This window comes from Neofelis nebulosa, chromosome 2, assembly GCF_028018385.1.
Source record: "Neofelis nebulosa isolate mNeoNeb1 chromosome 2, mNeoNeb1.pri, whole genome shotgun sequence".
Lineage (NCBI taxonomy): Eukaryota > Metazoa > Chordata > Mammalia > Carnivora > Felidae > Neofelis > Neofelis nebulosa.
The window spans coordinates 206106054-206122749 of record NC_080783.1 but is presented as its reverse complement, the minus strand read 5'-3'; the positions used below and the strand labels follow the sequence as shown (position 1 = coordinate 206122749).

General features: G+C 55.9%; 1 protein-coding gene across 2 annotated transcripts in view; it reads right to left on the bottom strand.

Moving 5' to 3' along the window:
- Positions 1 to 872: 872 nt before the first annotated feature.
- WNT4 (Wnt family member 4) overlaps positions 873 to 16696 on the bottom strand; it is a 29072-nt gene continuing 13248 nt past the window's right edge. Inside the window, exons 2-5 of one of the 2 annotated variants that reach the window (XM_058718710.1) lie at positions 15286 to 15521; positions 4724 to 4855; positions 4497 to 4639; positions 873 to 3789 (exon numbers count right to left, since the gene is read on the bottom strand). In XM_058718710.1, coding sequence (XP_058574693.1) covers positions 3421 to 3789; positions 4497 to 4639; positions 4724 to 4855; positions 15286 to 15521 — 880 coding nt within the window. In that variant the 3' untranslated portion in view covers positions 873 to 3420. Of the gene's footprint in view, positions 3889 to 4496; positions 4640 to 4723; positions 4856 to 15285; positions 15522 to 16696 lie in introns of both variants that reach the window. The other variant, XM_058718709.1, reaches the window with a different exon arrangement.

Here is a 16696-nt window from a genome sequence, read left to right as displayed (position 1 = left end):
GAGATGGTTGGGTATGGAGACCATCACCTCTTTGTTCAGCCGTCTTTGACCCTCTGTGTCACCAGTTTCCCACTCTTGCCTTGGCCCTGATTTAAGGATGAGGTGTCCTTTTCTCTCCACCCGTCCTCCAGAACCTTCTCTCCCTCCATTGTCCCCTTCCCCAGTTCTTCACTAATCTGCGTGCACCTCTGCTGTCTTAAAAGCACTTGCTTCGGCCATTCTATACCCCACTAAACTTTTGGACAGCCAAGCACGTGGCAGCCTAACTGCTTCCAGGCTGGTGCGAATTTGCTGCAGGGGGCGGGGACTGGGGGGACAACAGGGCATGTCTCCCTTGGTAAGCACTTCACTAGGCTGAGGTTCCTGAGAAGCCACCTTGGGTCTTCCCATCAGCTCTGGCTTGAGTTACATGCAGTTTTCCATCCAGACTTCTCATCCTGACCAGGCTCCAATTCTGGAGTGGACTCACAGCCACAGGCCTTGGATCCCTGGCGGGAACTAAGTTCTTTTCGATTTGGTCTTTACCTTCTCAGTTGGCACCCACTTCACCAGACCCTCCTCTGTCATTGTATTTGTTTATCCTCTATATCAACTCTCAAGAAGGGTTCTGAGGCCTTGGCTTGGCTCAGGCCAAGGCTTAAATAGCTGATTGTGGCTCGATGAAATGCAGGTATAGCCTCATGTGTTAAAGGGGGAGTCCAGACAGCATGCAGGTGGGTTTTTTCTGTGTGGCCATCAAACCAGTAGTTCAGACGGAAAGAGGGCCAGGAGGGTCCTCATATCTAGAATTCGTTAAGTAGTTGTCTGTGTTTTTCAGTGTCCTTCCCCATGTCTCTCTCCTCCCTTTTCTACAAAAGAAGTCACTTTCACAATTACAAGATAAAGAAATAATCATTTTATCGTGCATCAGACTATTTCATGGGGGTGTCACAATGGCAAGGGGCCTAGTATAAAAATTAGAGGATGGGGTATGGGCAGCAGAGGGGTAGCAGCATCCAGAGCTGGGGCTTATCTAGCCCTTGGCCTCAGAGGACATCACCTTTGCCTTGTGGAGACTAATGGAGAGAGTTTCGGGCAGGACTTGGATCCTCTGGCCAGCTTCCAGAGTAGGTGGGCTACGTAAGGCATGGGCTGGTTCCTCCTCTTTATTTGGGACAGTTGGGAGCTGGGTGTTTCCAAGGAAGCTCCATTTTCATGTAGCTGTGGGTCCCTTTGGCCTTTGGGGTGCTGGTGATGGTAGGACTGGGCAGAGGTTCCTAGATTCTAGTCTGCTTTACAGAGGCCATACCCTTCAGAACCCCAGGGTGGTCAGCTTTGAGAGAGCCCCCAGGCAGGTGGAAAGGTGAAGCCCTTGAGCGGACACAGACCCTCTCACTTTTTCCTGGGGCAGTATCCATAATACCAGCATCCAGCCTGGACCTTCCAGTCCTCTGGCTCTGAGGACAGGATTTGGGGGTGGGGGGGAGTGGCTCTGCCCTGTCTCTGGAGGGGGAGGGGTCTCCCATGCTTTCTTTGTCTGGGTCTGGCCTCTGCCAGTGAGGGATAGCATTTTCCCTGGCACTGAGCAGACAGCTGAACAGAGCCTGCCAGAGGAGCAGTGAGTCCAGCTGGGCCGCTGTGGGGACACTTAGTGGGCTCAGCTTTCATCCACATCAGAGCCTGCCGGCCCCAAGATTACCCCTCATTCCAGTGTGGCTGCAGCATCTCACTTGGTTTTGGTCTTCTTGGATGGACGTTGAGCAGAGAGTTTGGCTTGGGGCCAAGGGTGTTGACCCTTTCTTCGTGAGGAAGCCAGCACCAGGAGGCACAAACCACAAGGCCTGGAGGAGAGCTTCTACAGGCCGGAACCCATATTCTCAATCTGGGACTTTGAATTCAGACATGGAACCCTGGAACCAAGAGCTTGGGGTCTGAGAATCTCCAGCTGGGGATCCCAGAGCTCAAGATCTCGAACCAGGAGCCTGGGGCCCCATTAAGGGGGCAATTTGGAGACTGAGCTGACAGCGAGCTCCTATGGTGGTTGGGAGCCCACCTGAGCAGCAGCAGTGGGGTCAGGCCGAGTCTTGCTGTGTGCGTGTCCTGGTCACAGAAGTTTGGACTGTGCTCCTGCTGGTTTGGCTGGGGCGCAGGGCCAGGCCCAGGCTGCTGGTGATTTCTCTGGGGGGCTCTTCTTCAGTGCCCAGGGGACCTGGGGGCAGGGTCGCCTCAGCTGCGGACACCTCACTTCGCCAGCCTTCTAGCTGTCCATCTTCTGCGCCCTGGAGCCATGTGGCCGCTCGTCTAGCCTGTGGTCTGTGGCTTCTGCTACTTCCTGGCCCCACTTCCTCCCCAAGGAGACCTCCAGTTCCTGGGCCTTTGGGTAAGGCGCCCAGGAGGAACCTTGTCTGGAGGGCTCTTCTGGCTGTGCTTCTGATTAGCGTGCTCTGGGACCTGGCTGAGCAGTGCCCCCTCTGCTGTAAAAGGGGCACAAGCATCTCTGTCTTGTGCCCCTCCCAGGACTGTTGTGATCGTCCTATGGGATGGCCCAGTACAGGGCTCAGACCATGGTATTTGCTCAGTAAATTTGGTTCAGTGAGTGAAATAATGGGTGGGACAAGGCTTTTCCACTGGCCGGTTCCTCTGCATGTGTGATGTCCATTCTTCGTCTCACAGACGAGTGGCACTGTGAGGAGACACGTCTAGAGGTGTCGCTGCAAAGGCCTGGCTGCGACCTCTGGTCCAAGATGGCAGCTGGTGCTCCTGTCTGGGAGCGACCAGGGAGTGGCGGCTTTGACTGGGGAGGCTGGGTGGGCTGGGCTCCAGGGTGGGACTAGCACCTTCTCTTGCCCTTGTCTCGCCTGCTCTTCTTGCCTGGAAGGTCCCACAGAGACTGAACCTCCGGCCGCCCATGGAGGGCCAAAACGAACCCTTTGCCCTGGAGCTGGTATCTGCCCGTTCCCTTTCCAGGGGCTTGGGAGACCAGGCTGAAGCTGCCAGGGGCCGGTGTGTACGTGCAGGGGTGCAGCTTCCCTCGAGATGGCACTGATTTCCCCCTGCCATAGGGCCGCCTCCTTCCCTACATGGCAGGGTCAGTAGGCATGTGACCAACGCTCCTCGTTACCCAGCTTAAGTCTGTGAGTAGAAAAACAGATGCAGTTAACAACCGAGTGGTCAGCAGTGGCCACATGTGGACAGCCAGAGGCACGAGCGAGATCCCTTTGGTCAGTGGCGGCCACAAAGGCCCAGGCTTCGAGGAGGCCCTGGCTGGTGCCCTTGGGGCCGCCCGCCTGGTTTCAGCAATAAATAACAGGAGGACCCAAAAACCAAACCAAAACAAAAAGTACAGCCAGTATCCCTTGGGGTAGGTGCGGGGGCGCTGTTTAAATTACCGGCCTCCCTCGGGCCACGAGCTGGTTGCTGGCGCGGGGCTGACGCTGCCTGTCACCGGCACGTGTGCAGCTCCACCAGCCGCTGGCACTGCCGGCACTTGACGAAGCAGCACCAGTGGAATTTGCAGCTGCAGCGCTCGGCCAGCTCCACCTGGGCCGTGTGGAAGCCCCGGCCGCAGCACAGCAGCTCGCAGCCGTCGATGGCCTTGGACGTCTTGTTGCACGTGCGGCCCCTCGTGCCCAGCACGCCGCTGCGCACGTCCTGCTCGCAGAAGTCCGGGCTGGGCTCCAGATACACCAGGTCCTCATCCGTGTGCGGCTTGAACTGTGCGTTGCGCGGCACCAGCGCCCTGGAGGAGCCCACGCGGCGTGGCTCCACCTCGGTGGCGCCGTCGAACTTCTCTTTGAGTGCGTGGCCCACCTGGCGGAAGGGCGGCACGGCTCGCCAGCACGTCTTTACCTCACAGGAGCCCGACACCCCGTGGCACTTGCACTCCACCCGCATGTGTGTCAGGATAGCCTGCAGGGGGCGGGGAGGGGGAGAGGGGCCATCAGGAGACGGCCGGCGGGGAGGCTGGGGCGGGGCCGGGGACGGGAGCACGGGTGCCCTGCTTCCTGAGTGAGCACCCGCCTTCGGCCAGGGTGGGCTGGTGGGCTGTGTTGGGGACGGTGGGAGATGTTGTCCCTGCCCTTGGGGCGCTTGCAGTGACGGAGGAGAAACCTCCCGAAGGGCATCGTTCTGGAACTGCGTGGTGAGGGACACGATGGGGGGCAGGACGGGAGAGGTGCGTTGAGTCTGCAGGGGAACCTCGGGGAGCAGGAGCAGGAGCAGGAGCAGGCAGCCAGTATCATAGTTAACGCACACGATCTGTGCATCGACACGAGGTTCAGATCCTGGCTCTGCTGCTTATTAAGGGGGTGTGTGTGTGTGTCGTACGTGCTTCTGTGACACCTGCTCACCTGTCTGCTCCCCCACCCGCTGCCCCGTACCCCTCCGGCCCACGCAAGTGCTGGTGGGAGCCTGCACAAATGTTCCCGAGTGGCGCGAGGGTGGGAGAGTGTTCCAGGCGCCCTGCCCAGCCCGCCCCCGCCCCGGTGGTGGTAGTGGCAGGAGAAGCGCCACCCTACCTTCCTGCCAGCCTCGTTGTTGTGGAGGTTCATGAGGGCGCGGCTGGATGAGGCCCCCTTGCTTCTCTCCCGCACGTCCACGAAGGACTGGGAGAAGGCCACGCCATAGGCGATGTTGTCCGAGCATCCCGACCACTGGAAGCCTGTGCAGGGGGTGCACAGTGGCCGTGGTGAGTGAGGGCGGGGCGGGCCCCCCCCCCCCCCCCCGCCCCACCTCCCACACTTACCCTGCGGGCTGACTCCATGCACCGTCCGGTCACAGCCACACTTTTCCAACTCCCCGCTGCTGCATGCCCGCGTCACCGCGAAGGCCACACCTGCTGAAGAGATGGCGTACACGAAGGCCGCCTCCCGGGTCCCTGTGGGAGGCAGAGGGAGGGCAGGGCTGGGTCCCGGGGCTCCGCCCGGCTCCTTCCTTTGTCGTGGGGAGTGGTACCTGGGAGCCCCTCGAGGCAGGCCCGTGGAGACGGGGAGGCAGGCCTGCCCGACGGCTAGGAGGTACCCCGGCCGTGGGTGTGTGTTCTGCCCGGACCAGCCACCGAGTGCGCTTGCTGCGTCCCAGGCGCTGCTTGCCGTTGCACATGCGCCAATCGGCTCGTGTGCACAGCACCCGTGAGGTAAGGAGTCTACGGACGGATCAGCCGCCTCGTCCCGGGTCACACAACACATGGCTGAGCGGGCAGACAGTCCAGCCGCAGTGCCCCGACTGGACTGAGGACACCGTGGTCACAGCCTCTCCCCAGGGCGCGTGGGTAACATCATCAGGGGAGACAGGACAGGTGCACAGAGCTGAGCCGACTTACCGAGACTGCCAGGGCCCTGAAACAGCAGAGCCGGACCACCAGCCCAGGTCTGGCTTCTTTTAAAACCTGCATTCTATTCGTGCCTACCCCCCAGCTGCCCCCCGCGCCCCGAGGGGGTCCCCCTGCACTATCAACCCGCCCCAGCCCTTTCTGCTGAGGCCGTTTTGCTTCCTTCCACCCCTGTGACAGTAAATCGTAATAGTGACAGTCCCTACTGTTTACCAGGACCAGTGCTGAGGAGAGGATGCCCCCTGCTACTGGGGAGCCGTATTTGTGCCCATTTCACAGATGGTAAAGTGCGGCTTTGGGGAGAGGAAGCGATTTGTTCCCAGTCACCCAGCAAGGAGGTGACAGAACCAGGACTCAAACGCAGGTCCGTCTGCCTCTGCTGCCTGTTCTTCCCCATCCGCCCCCTGACTTCTTAGCAGTCCTGTCTTGGTGCCTTTCCTCGCCCCCTGCCTGAATGGGTGTTTTTATCCTCCTAGGAACTGTGCCTCAGGGTGTAGCTGCTGCGGAGCCTCTTTCTGGGCCTGTGGGTGGTGCTGGTGGTGCGTGTAGTGCACGTGCGCGTGGCTCGCTGGGTGTGTGACCAGACAGGCCCTGCTCCTCTTCTGGGTTCTGTGAGGGCCTCTGTGTGCCCGTGACTGTCCTTCTGTCTCTTGCTGGAGTGTCTGTGTCCGCAGGAGTGGAGGGGGCAGGTTTTGGCCCCGTGGTTGGCAATTACCACCGTGACACCCAGGCCTGTGCTCTTGGCTGCCCCCGGGAGCAGTTGCCGTGGTCAGATGGACACAATCACCTCCTCTGTGCCCACGTCTGTGGACAGGCAGCAGAAGCCGAGCACTGGGGTGGGGGGCGGCTCAGGCCCCGGTGGCTCCGGACAACCTGTTCTGTGTTCCGCCCTTGAACTGGGGGTACCGCCCACCACCCACTCTCCACTGCCCACCCTCTGTCCTGGCTTGGCCATTCTGGGCCAGCGTCGGGGGCCTTGGCCGGAGCCACGGGACCTCGACGGCCTGAGGTGGAATCCTCTCCAAGTTAATCGAGGCTAATAGCAGGATCATGTTGGTTGGTTTTGTGCTGTGGCCGCCCAAAGAGGGACGACTTTAGTTTCTGGTATTTCTGGTATTTCCAGGCCTGAACCGGCACAGATCTTCGCCCCAAAGACCAAGGGGGAAGGGAAAGCGGGAGATAGGGCCAATGGGACTGGTGAGGTGGCCCCAGCGCTCGGCTGGGCTTGGTCCTTACTCCTGCTTCTCCGGACTCTCGGGCAACCCCTGGTCCTCCCTGGATATCTGGGCTCCTCTCCTCCCCTGAGTGCTGGTAGCCCTGGTGTGCAAGGTTCCCTGTCAATTTGTTCAGGGAGACCTCTGCCTCATTCCCCAAACCAACATCCATCTACCGGGACTCCAGGTCCCCCTTGCCCCAGCCTTGGGTACAGGACCCTCTGGTTTTCTCCGCTTGGGAGTGGGCCTGAAGGAAGAGATCGTGGAGGGAAAATCATAAGAGCTAAAGCTTATAGAGAGCTCCCTCTGTGCTGGGCACTGACTAAGCACTTCACATAATTTATATACTCTTCACCCCAACCCTATGGAGAGGAGACTTTTCATCCTCTTTTTATAGACGAAGAAACTGAGGCACCGAGTAGTGAAGCAACTTGACCAACAATACCCAGTCAGGAAGTGGCAGAACTAGAATGTGAACTCAGGAAGTTTGGCTGCAGAGCTTTCAACCTTGACATTGTCCTCGTGGAGCCCAGAGCCTGCAGGAATACACCTGCAGTGGATCGCTTCCTACCTCCTGTGTGTGAAGCCAGGATGGGCTTTCTTGGGTCTACCCTAAATCTTAAGTTCTGTAGGACAAGTTCAGTCCCATTTGTGGGCTCCTTACTGGGAGATGGTGAGCAGTTGGCCTGTGCTCCACACCGGAGGCCCCAGAAGGCCTGGAGAATGTGGCCAAGCCGCCATGCCCCTAAGGCCCATAGCAGTGGCTCCAGCAGCCTTTTCTAACTGGCTCTGGGTCCCAGCCCTTTGACTCCAGGGCTGCGGCCCCTCCTTGCTCCTCTCCTCTGCCTGGGTGTCCAGGCTGGAGCCTTGCTCACTAGCGGGGCACCTGGCAGAGACTGCCATGACAGAAAGGGACTGTGGCGTTCCTGCAAGCCTAGCAGAGGGAGATCCCCACATGTCATAGAAGATAGCTGCCCCCTGGTCGGGGCGGGGGTGGGGAGGGGACGGTTGCCTGTTCCAGCTGCGGCAGGGAGACAGATCTGGCTTTGTCCTCCTGGGACATCAGACCTGGTGGTAAGGCAGACCCCTCGGTGCCAGTAGCTGCCCTGCAACCTGCTTGCTTCCATGAAGCCATTTGCCACACCCCACACCCAGCTCCTTTCTTCCTCCTCCCCGGGCTCCAGCGTGTGGAGCGGAAGTGGCTCTGCTGGGTCCCACCTCAGTGCCATCTTTTCAAGGTGCCAGGGCTGCCTGGGGTTGGGAATTCAGAGGGGTCCTGTGGACCCAGTAATAGCTCCCCTTTCTGAGGACCTACTAAGTGCCAGGGCCTTTCCAGGTGCTGTCTATGGCTCACAACAAATGGGGCACCCAGCTCTCTCCAGCTCTGTTCTGGAGGAAGGAGTGAGGCCCTGGGGTCCAGGTCCCTCAGCCGGTCAGCGGCTCAGCGGGAACCAGAACCGAAGCCTGGGTGAGTCAAAGCCTGTACTCTTCTGAGCACGTCGTGTGCGATGCCCCCCCGCACCCCCCCCCCCCCCCCGCCCCAATGTGGGAAGGAAGGACATTCGAGTAGGAAGAAGTGTTTGGAGAAGAAGCCGTGGATGCCGAGTTGGGCTTAAAAGAAGCCATGGACATAGTGGCCCCTGGGCACCAGGCTGGGGTCCTGGTGGGAGGGCCATTCGAGCATAACTCATGTGTTTCCAAAGCAGACCCAGGGAGGGAGTCCTGGGAGGTGGGGCAGGACAGGCCCTGGTCTTTGAGAAAGACACTGCCCTGTGCTCTCCCGTTCCCTGCCCCCAGCCTGCCCTCCCAGTTTCCTTTGTTCTCTTAGCTACAAAAGCTCACCTTTTCTTGAAACCACCTCTAGGAAGCCTCTTTGGATTTAAGAGATGATGTAGCACAGAGGAAAGAGTAAATTAAGACTCTTACTAGCGGCGTGACTGTCCTCTCTGAGCCTCATTATCCCAACTCTAACAAGGGCAGGATAGCGCTGCCCAGACAGGCCAGACCCCACACTTCTCCCACATTTCCTGCCCTCTGTCTTGGACCTCCCAGGGCTCCTGGTGCTCTCGCTGGCCTGCCTGCCCCCAGGATCAGAATCAGGCTGCAGGTGGTTTTATCATCTAAGTGTCTTGCTTGTTTGCCTGGCCAGGCTGTCCCCATACTTCTCCTTTGCCCCCTAGCACCCAGCACAGGGCAGTGCACAGAGCAGCCCTTGGAGACAGGGATGGGTATTGGGAGAGTCTGGATGCTCAGGCAGCAGGACTGAGATCTGTTCCTTGCCCTGCTACTTCCTAGATGTGTGATTTCAATTTTCTTGTCCATAGAACGGGGCTGATGAAAGCACTGACCTCAACAGGTGGTTATGGGAACCTAATGAGGTAAAATACAGAACATGCTTAGTCTAGTCCCTGGCACATAATGGGCACTTGAGACATATTTTGTGATTATTGTCGTGATTAATGCCATTTTATTCATTTGTGAACAGGGATCATTAGGGCGCTTACACCCTGAAGGCCAGGCAGTCAACTGTGTGTTTGCCATTGGGCTAAAAGCTTCCTTAGGGCAGAGACACTTCCTCCCTTGCTTGCTCCCTCACCAAACATTTATTGATCACCCACTGCAAGCCCGGTCCTATGCTACACTCCAGGGAAAACGAGGTGGATTTGTCCTTAAGGAACTCCCAGTGGCGGAATGTCCTCTGGGAACCCACCCCAGCCCCGCTATAACTTAATCTGAGGGCACCTAAAGGCTGGCCTGGAGGTCACCCAGAAAGAAGGCATGTTCTCACCTTCCCTGGGCTCAGCACGATGCCAGTATGGAGGATCAAGGTGAGAAGACAGGTTTTGGTAAGTCACAGCCTAGGACTGAAAAGTGTTTACTTCTTAACTCTAGTCTGATGTTACAGTCAGTAAGGTGTCTGGATGATGTTAGACACGCAGAGGTTGGGAAGGCGGGCCTGGGTTTGAGTCTTCACTTTGCTTCGGCCAGTGCACCCCATCACCTCGCAACCATGGCAGCCAGAGGCTGGAGGGCCTCAAGGTTCATTGAGTCCCCTCTCCCTTGGTCAGGGTCACAGAATGAGATGCGGGGAGGTAGGCAGAGGCACGGCATTGCCCACAGAAGGAGGGAAGAGGAGAAGAGGAGTTTGCGTTGCTTTGTCCACCTCTCCCTGCCATGCTTGGGCCAGCCTGCTCTGAGACCCCAGTGTATCCCGCTCATGGCGACCTTGAACCCTGGCCAGACTCTGTGGCTTTCCCTCCCGTCCTCAAACCTTTTTTATCCATTCAGCACGTATTTATCAGTGGCCTACTATGTGCAGGTGCTTACTCTAGACTCTGGGACAAAACAGTGACTAAAACGTACAGAGGCCATCCCACACCTGGCCGTAATGCCTCCTCGGCCAAATACTGCCACCTGCCCTGGTTCCCGGCCACCCCGGATGCTAATTTCCCCAGGTTTCTGGTGGATTTTTAGCCTGGAGCGCACAGTTTGGCCCTCACTTACACGGTCCTCATTGCTCACCATTATTTTACCACCCATCTCGCCTCAGTAGGCCAGGAGCAGGGTGGAGGTGGTGGGGTGCTGGGGTGCAGAGTTGGAGGCTGCGAGACCTCAGCAATGTCTGCCTGTGGGGCTCGAGTGCCATCTGGCCCTTCAGAGGCATCATCTCTGAATCCTGATGGAAATCCCAGGAGGTTGGTCCTGAGACTGCCCCCACTTTATGAGGCTAGGAGAGGGAACGGACCCTGCCTGAGATCTCAGGGCCAAGAGTTGGCAGGTCCCGGAGCTGGGTGTGTGTCACCACCCTCTGCTTGCTGGACCTCCCTTCTTGGCAGTAGAGTGGGGGCACGCCACACATTCAAGAGTTGTCATGAGGGCGATCTGAGGCAAGACGGCACACAGGCGGCCGTCAGCAAAGGGTTTCCTTTTCTTCTTCAAGTATGGCTTGGCTCCTGGGCCTCTGCCATGTCTGAGGCCATGACCCCAGCCAGGCAGCTGATGAATGTGGGCACCAAATCAAGCTCACCCTTGCCATCACCCCAAAAGCTGGTGGCCACCAAAGAGGCCTGCCCAGACTGGCTGCTGCTGTTGTAGCTGTCCCCAGTGACAGCAGCTGGTGATGAGGATGGCTTTTCTTGGTCGGGGTGGACACTCAGGGCTGCCACCCCCCGTGTCACGGGACCTTCGTGAGGGGCCCTATAAGGTAAGCACACATGCTGATCTCACTGACAGGTGCCACTCGGAGTGATGCCACTCCTCCAAGGTCACGCCTGCCCATGCTTCCCCTGCAGGTGCCTCCTCTTGTGCAGTGGAGACAAATTAAGACCTTTCCAAGAGGACTCTTACCAGGGAAGAACATGAGAAATACAAGAGTGAGGATATAGATGAATAGGAAGAGATCAGACTCCTCCAGACGCCCCTGATGTCTGCCTGGTGTGTGGGTGCCTTGACTCCGCCTCGAGGGGGTTGGACGCTCAGCCAAGCCACTCAGACTTTAGTCTGGAGCAGATTTCAGCATTCCCAGTAGGATTCCCAGTGTTTCCCCAAACTTGCTGAGCCAGGGATGAGCCCTCCCTTGGTTCCTGCTGCAAACACAGGTGAGCAAGGCACTTTTCCGTGGGGTTCTTCACTGGCTTCAGGCCAGCACCGAACCCATGCCTCCCTTTCTTTGCCCTTTTGAGTCCTTGCCCCGACTTGCTTTCTGTCATTGGATGACATCCGTTGACTGTGTCCTCCATGCCAGGCTCTGCCATGTGCTGGGAAACAGGAAAAGGAGACATCACCTCGCCTCAGAACAGTTCAAGTTTAGGAAAGTGGTGGGGTGGGGTGAGGGAACAGGCATTACAGTTTAGTCTAAAAGTTGTAATGAAAGCTGTGTGAACACAGATGGTTTAGACGTGTGCATATGTGTGTGTCTGTATGTCTGTGTTAAGGGAGAGGGAGAGAGAGATTGAGATAGAGAAATTGATAAGGCAGATGGGTTAAAATGTAAACAGTTGCTGAATCTAGGTAAAGAGCATTATGGGAATTCCTCATAGGAAAAACCAAGCTCGTACATACAGGGAACGGATTGGTTGGTTGCCAAAGGTGGGGGAGGGGGTGGGGAAGTAAGTGAAATGGGTGAAGGGGGTCAAAAGGTACAAACCTCCAGTTACAAAATAAGTAAGGCACGAGGATGTAATGTACAGCATGGTGACTATGGTTAAGAATACTGTGTTGCATATTTGAAAGTTGCTAAGAGAGTAGATCTTAAAAATTCTCATAAGAAAAGGAAGGTGGACCTATGTGTAGTGATGAGTGCTAATCAGACCTACTGGGGTGATCATTTCGTAATATATACACATGTGGAGTCATTCTGTTGTACACCTGAAATGAATATAATGTTGTATGTGAGTTATACCTCAATAAGAAAAGAAAAGTAGCTGACTGAATAAATCCATCACCTGGAGATGAAAACAATGTTTTGTAACTTGCCTGTAGGTTTGAAATTAGATCAAAACGAAAAAAATACAGGGGCGCCCGGGTGGCTTAGTTGGCTGAGCGTCTGACTTTCGATTCCGGATCAGGTCATGAGGTTGGTGAGTTCGAGCCCTGTGTCGGGGTCTGTTCTATCAGCGCTGAGCCTGCTTGGGCTTCTCTCTGTCCCTCTCTCTTTGCTGCTCCCCCACTCATGCTCTCTCTGTCTCTCTCAAAAAATAAATAAACTTAAAAAAAATTACAAAAATATTGGCACAAAAACAGACACTCAGATCAATGGAACAGAATAGAGAACCCAGAAATGGACCCACAAACGTATGGCTGACTTATCTTTGACAAAGCAGGAAAGAATATCCAATGGAATAAAGACAGTCTCTTCAGCAAGTGGTGCTGGGAAAACTGGACAGCGACATGCAGAAGAATGAACCTGGACCACTTTTTTACACCAGACACAAAAATAAACTCAAAATGGATGAAAGACCTCAATGTAAGACAGGAAGCCATCAAAATCCTCGAGGAAAAAGCAGGCAAAAACCTCTTTGACCTTGGCCGCAGCAACTTCTTACTCAACACGTCTTCGGAGGCAAGGAAAACAAAAGCAAAAATGAACCACTGGGACCTCATCAAAATAAAAAGCTTCTGCACAGTGAAGGAAACAATCAGCAAAGCTAAAAGGCAAACGATGGAATGGGAGATGTTTGCAAATGACATATCAGGTAAGGGGTTAGTATCCAAAATCTATAAAGAACTTATCAAACTCAACACCCAAAAAACAAATAATCCAGTGAAGAAATGGGCAAAAGACATGAATAGACACTTCTCCAAAGAAGACATCCAGATGGCCAACCAACACATGAAAAAATGCTCAACATCACTCATCGTCAAGGAAATACAAATCAAAACCACCATGAGCTATGCTCTTACACCTGTCAGAATGGCTAACATAAACAACTCAGGCAACAACAGATGTTGGCGAGGGTGCGGAGAAAGAGGATTTCCTTTGCACTGCTGGTGGGAATGCAAACTGGTGCAGCCACTCTGGAAAACAGTATGGAGGTTCCTCAAAAAATTAAAAATGGAACTACTCTATGACCCAGCAATTGCACTACTAGGCATTTATCCAAGGGATACAGGTACGCTGTTTTGAAGGGGCACATGCACCCCCATGTTTATAGCAGCGCTATCAACAATAGCCGAAGTATGGAAGGACCCCAAACGTCCATCGATGGATGAATGGATAAAGAAGATGTGGTATATACATACAATGGAGTATTACTCGGCAATCAAAAAGAATGAAATCTTGCCATTTGCAACTACGTGGATGGAACTGGAGGGCATTATGCTAAGTGAAATTAGTCAGAGAAAGACAAATATCATATGACTTCACTCATATGGGGACTTGAAGAGACAAAACAGATGAACATAAGGGAAGGGAAACAAAAATAATATAAAAACAGGGAGGGGGACAAAAGAGAAGAGACTCATAAATATGGAGAACAAACTGAGGGTTTCTGGAGGGGTTGTGGGAGGGGGGATGGGCTAAATGGGGAAGGGGCACTGAGGAATCCAGTCCTGAAATCATTGTTGCAGTAAAAGCTAACTAACTTGGATGGAAATTTAAAAAATAAATAAATTAAAAATAAATAAATAAAACATTACAAAATAATTTAAACATTACAAAAACAAACGAACAAGACACAAAAAAAGCCCCCAGCACAAGCAAAAAGCTTCAGAGGAAAAAGCAACCACTGGTTTGTAGGAGCTGGGACAATGCCGGGTGGAGAAAGAGGGGTGAATATTTGGGGTGGAGGAGACAGCATGTACAAAAAGCACGGGGCTGTGAAAGAGCCTGACATTCTGCTGATCTGTCCACCACTGCGCCTAAAACACCAAACACCTACTGCATGCAAGGACCTTCCTGTGCTTGGGGTCTGCCGTTCGAGCCTAGAATTCGGGGCTCCTCAGACAGCAGGTCCCAGGGCCTTGGCAGTGCACCATCGACCAAGGATATTCTCTGCTACCAGGCCGCTCACTAGGTCTCTGCTGCTTCTCCAGAGCAGCGATATTTAGCAATGCCAAGCACGACGGTGCTTTTCGGCCTCTGCCAGCTCCCAGGAGAATTGCTTCCAAATTTCTATCACAGTTGGTTTCCAACAACATCCAAACGGTTTGCCACAAGCCCGGCAGCCCTCGCTGTCCAGGACCACAGGTGCCAAGACAAAGGTTGGCCCAGGCAATGCCCTCCTGCTGCCTAGCGAGTCAAAGGGCCCTGTCGACTGGTAGCAGCTCCGGAGTGTCAGTTTCAAGCTCAGGAAGTAGAAAAAGAGGCAGCTGGTTTAGAGCACTTCCTCGAGGGCAGTGGCTTGACCCAGTGACCTCTCAAGGAGCCTTCCAGTTGCATGGAACGTTCTCTGCCCTGCCCACCTTCCTCTGGCTTAATGCCTTCTCAGATTTCTCATCTCCGCAGAGGGCCTAACTCAGGAAAGCTTTCTCCGAGCACCCGGCCCTGGCCAGAGGAGGAGTCCGCCCTTGTGCTCCCAAGCCTCCTGTGTTCCCCCCATCACAGCATTCTCTCACTGTGGGTGAGAGCAAGACCCTGGAGCTGGATTGCATGGGCTCAAGCCCTGGCTCTGCCACTTGCCAGCTCTGTGACGTTGGGTGAGTTGCTTAACCTCCACGTGCCTCAGTTTCTTCATTTGCAACATGGAACCTTATCTCCATGGCCAGATGAGTTAGTGTTTACTGAAAACAGTGTCTGGTCCCTAGTTTGTGCTATTGGTGTGTAAGCTACTGCCCCTCCTGGGCTTGCCCTGATGCCAGGAGGACAGAAGCGGGGTCTGCTCTTTCCTGGTCTCAGAGCAGGACGTGCTGAGGCTCCCCACATGGCTCATCAAGGATACAGACGAATGAGGTGGGCTCCCTCAGGAGGCCTGGTGTTCGGGTAAAAACAGCATGGGGCTGGGGGTCTGGGCCAATCCATCCTTTCCCCTGCCTGAGCCTCAGTTACTTCCTCTGTAAAATGGGGACAGCAGCTCGGGGACCAAAACACTGCAGACCGTAGAGTGTTGCCCCACACAGTGAACAGCACCCCTCTGCTGGCCCTCCCCCACCAATGCCCGTTCTGGCCCCTCTGCCCGCCTCCATCGGTGTCCTCGTGACCGTCCGGCAGCGTGCTGGTTTAGCCCGGTAAGTGACAGACGGCTCTGGCCACTCATGAGCGCGTGGCTCCCCTGCCAAGGCAGTGCTCTCCCCCTGCCCCGCACCTCCCGCGAGCCCCTCCCTCACCTTGAGTCACCACCTTGCCGAAGACAGGCAGGGAGTCGAGCGTGGAGCAGTTCCAGCGCCGGTTCCGGAACTGGTACTGGCACTCCTCGATGGCGAGCTGAGCACCTCGGCGCACCGAGTCCATCACCTCAAGGTTCCGCTTGCACATCTGCACCTGCCTCTGGATCAGGCCCTTGAGCTTCTCGCACGTCTCCTCCTCCGAGATGCTCCCCACGGAGGACAGCTTGGCCAGGTACCTGGGGAGAAGGCGGCGGGGTGGAGTGTGGTGCAGCGATCCCTCCCTCTCTCTCTGCTGCCGGGACGAGGCTGTGCCCAGCCCAGGTCCCTGGGAGCTGACTCATCCCGGTGGTGGCTCGTGGCTGAGCCTTCTCTCTGGATCCAGCGACAGGCCCTCTTGCCTGGCTTTTGGGACCAGCGGGGGAAATGCCGTCTCATCATAAGAAGGCTTCCGCCCCGGCCAAAGCAGGCCAAAGCACTGAGAGGGATGCTGACGGGGCCCCCACGGGACCCCCTCCTGGCCCAGGGTGGCCCCTGCACCAGCGTCTGTACCCCGATGTTACGCCAGACTTGGCCCCTGGGCTCTGACCCCTTCACGTCCCTCTAGCTGCGACGCTAGAACCGCTGCACTCGTGTCTCTTTCCCCACCCCCAGGCAAGGACCCCAGTGAACGAAGCCCGCATTCTGGCTGCAAGGCCCAGACCCTCACTGCCAGCCACATCCCGGGGCACCAGACGGAGACCAGCATCAACTGCGGCTGGGGGACTCGAGATGATGAGTGTGTGGATGGTGGCAGGGGAGGAGGGCTTAAAAACAGAGTGTGCCGTGCTCTTCCCTCAGCCCCTGGGGTTTTCGTGGCTTGACGATGGGGCAACAATGCTGGTTCCATCTCATAGAATTATGGTGGGATCACAAGCTAGATACCTTATGTCAGGGAGCTCTGGGACCCGGCCTTTGGGGAGAAGGGGCTCTAAAGTGTCTACTCCAGGGGAGGACAGGAGGGAGTGCTGCTGTTCATTGGACACCCACTACGTGTCATGCACGGTGGCAGTCACTATATTCTGCTGCACCCTTGCCTCCCATCTATGAGGTGGTAATTGTTATGCCCATCTTATGGATTCCAAAATGAAGGCTAAGAGGGTGACACAGATAGCAAGTGCCAGAGCTGAGCTTCAAACCCCTTCAAACCCTGTGGGTCTTCCCCCTGCCTGTCCTCCTCCATGGCAAGTTGAGGGGCAAGTTGAGGCTCTGTGTCACCTAAGGACAGACACTGTGATCGGGACCGGGAGGCCAGAGAGCCGGAAGCAAGACACATGAATGCTCACCAGGATGGGAGCAGAGCTAGGGAAAGGCCCTGTCAGGAAGAAGTGGTCCCTCCCAAGGGACAGAGGTGTGCGTTGCCTGAACACCTACT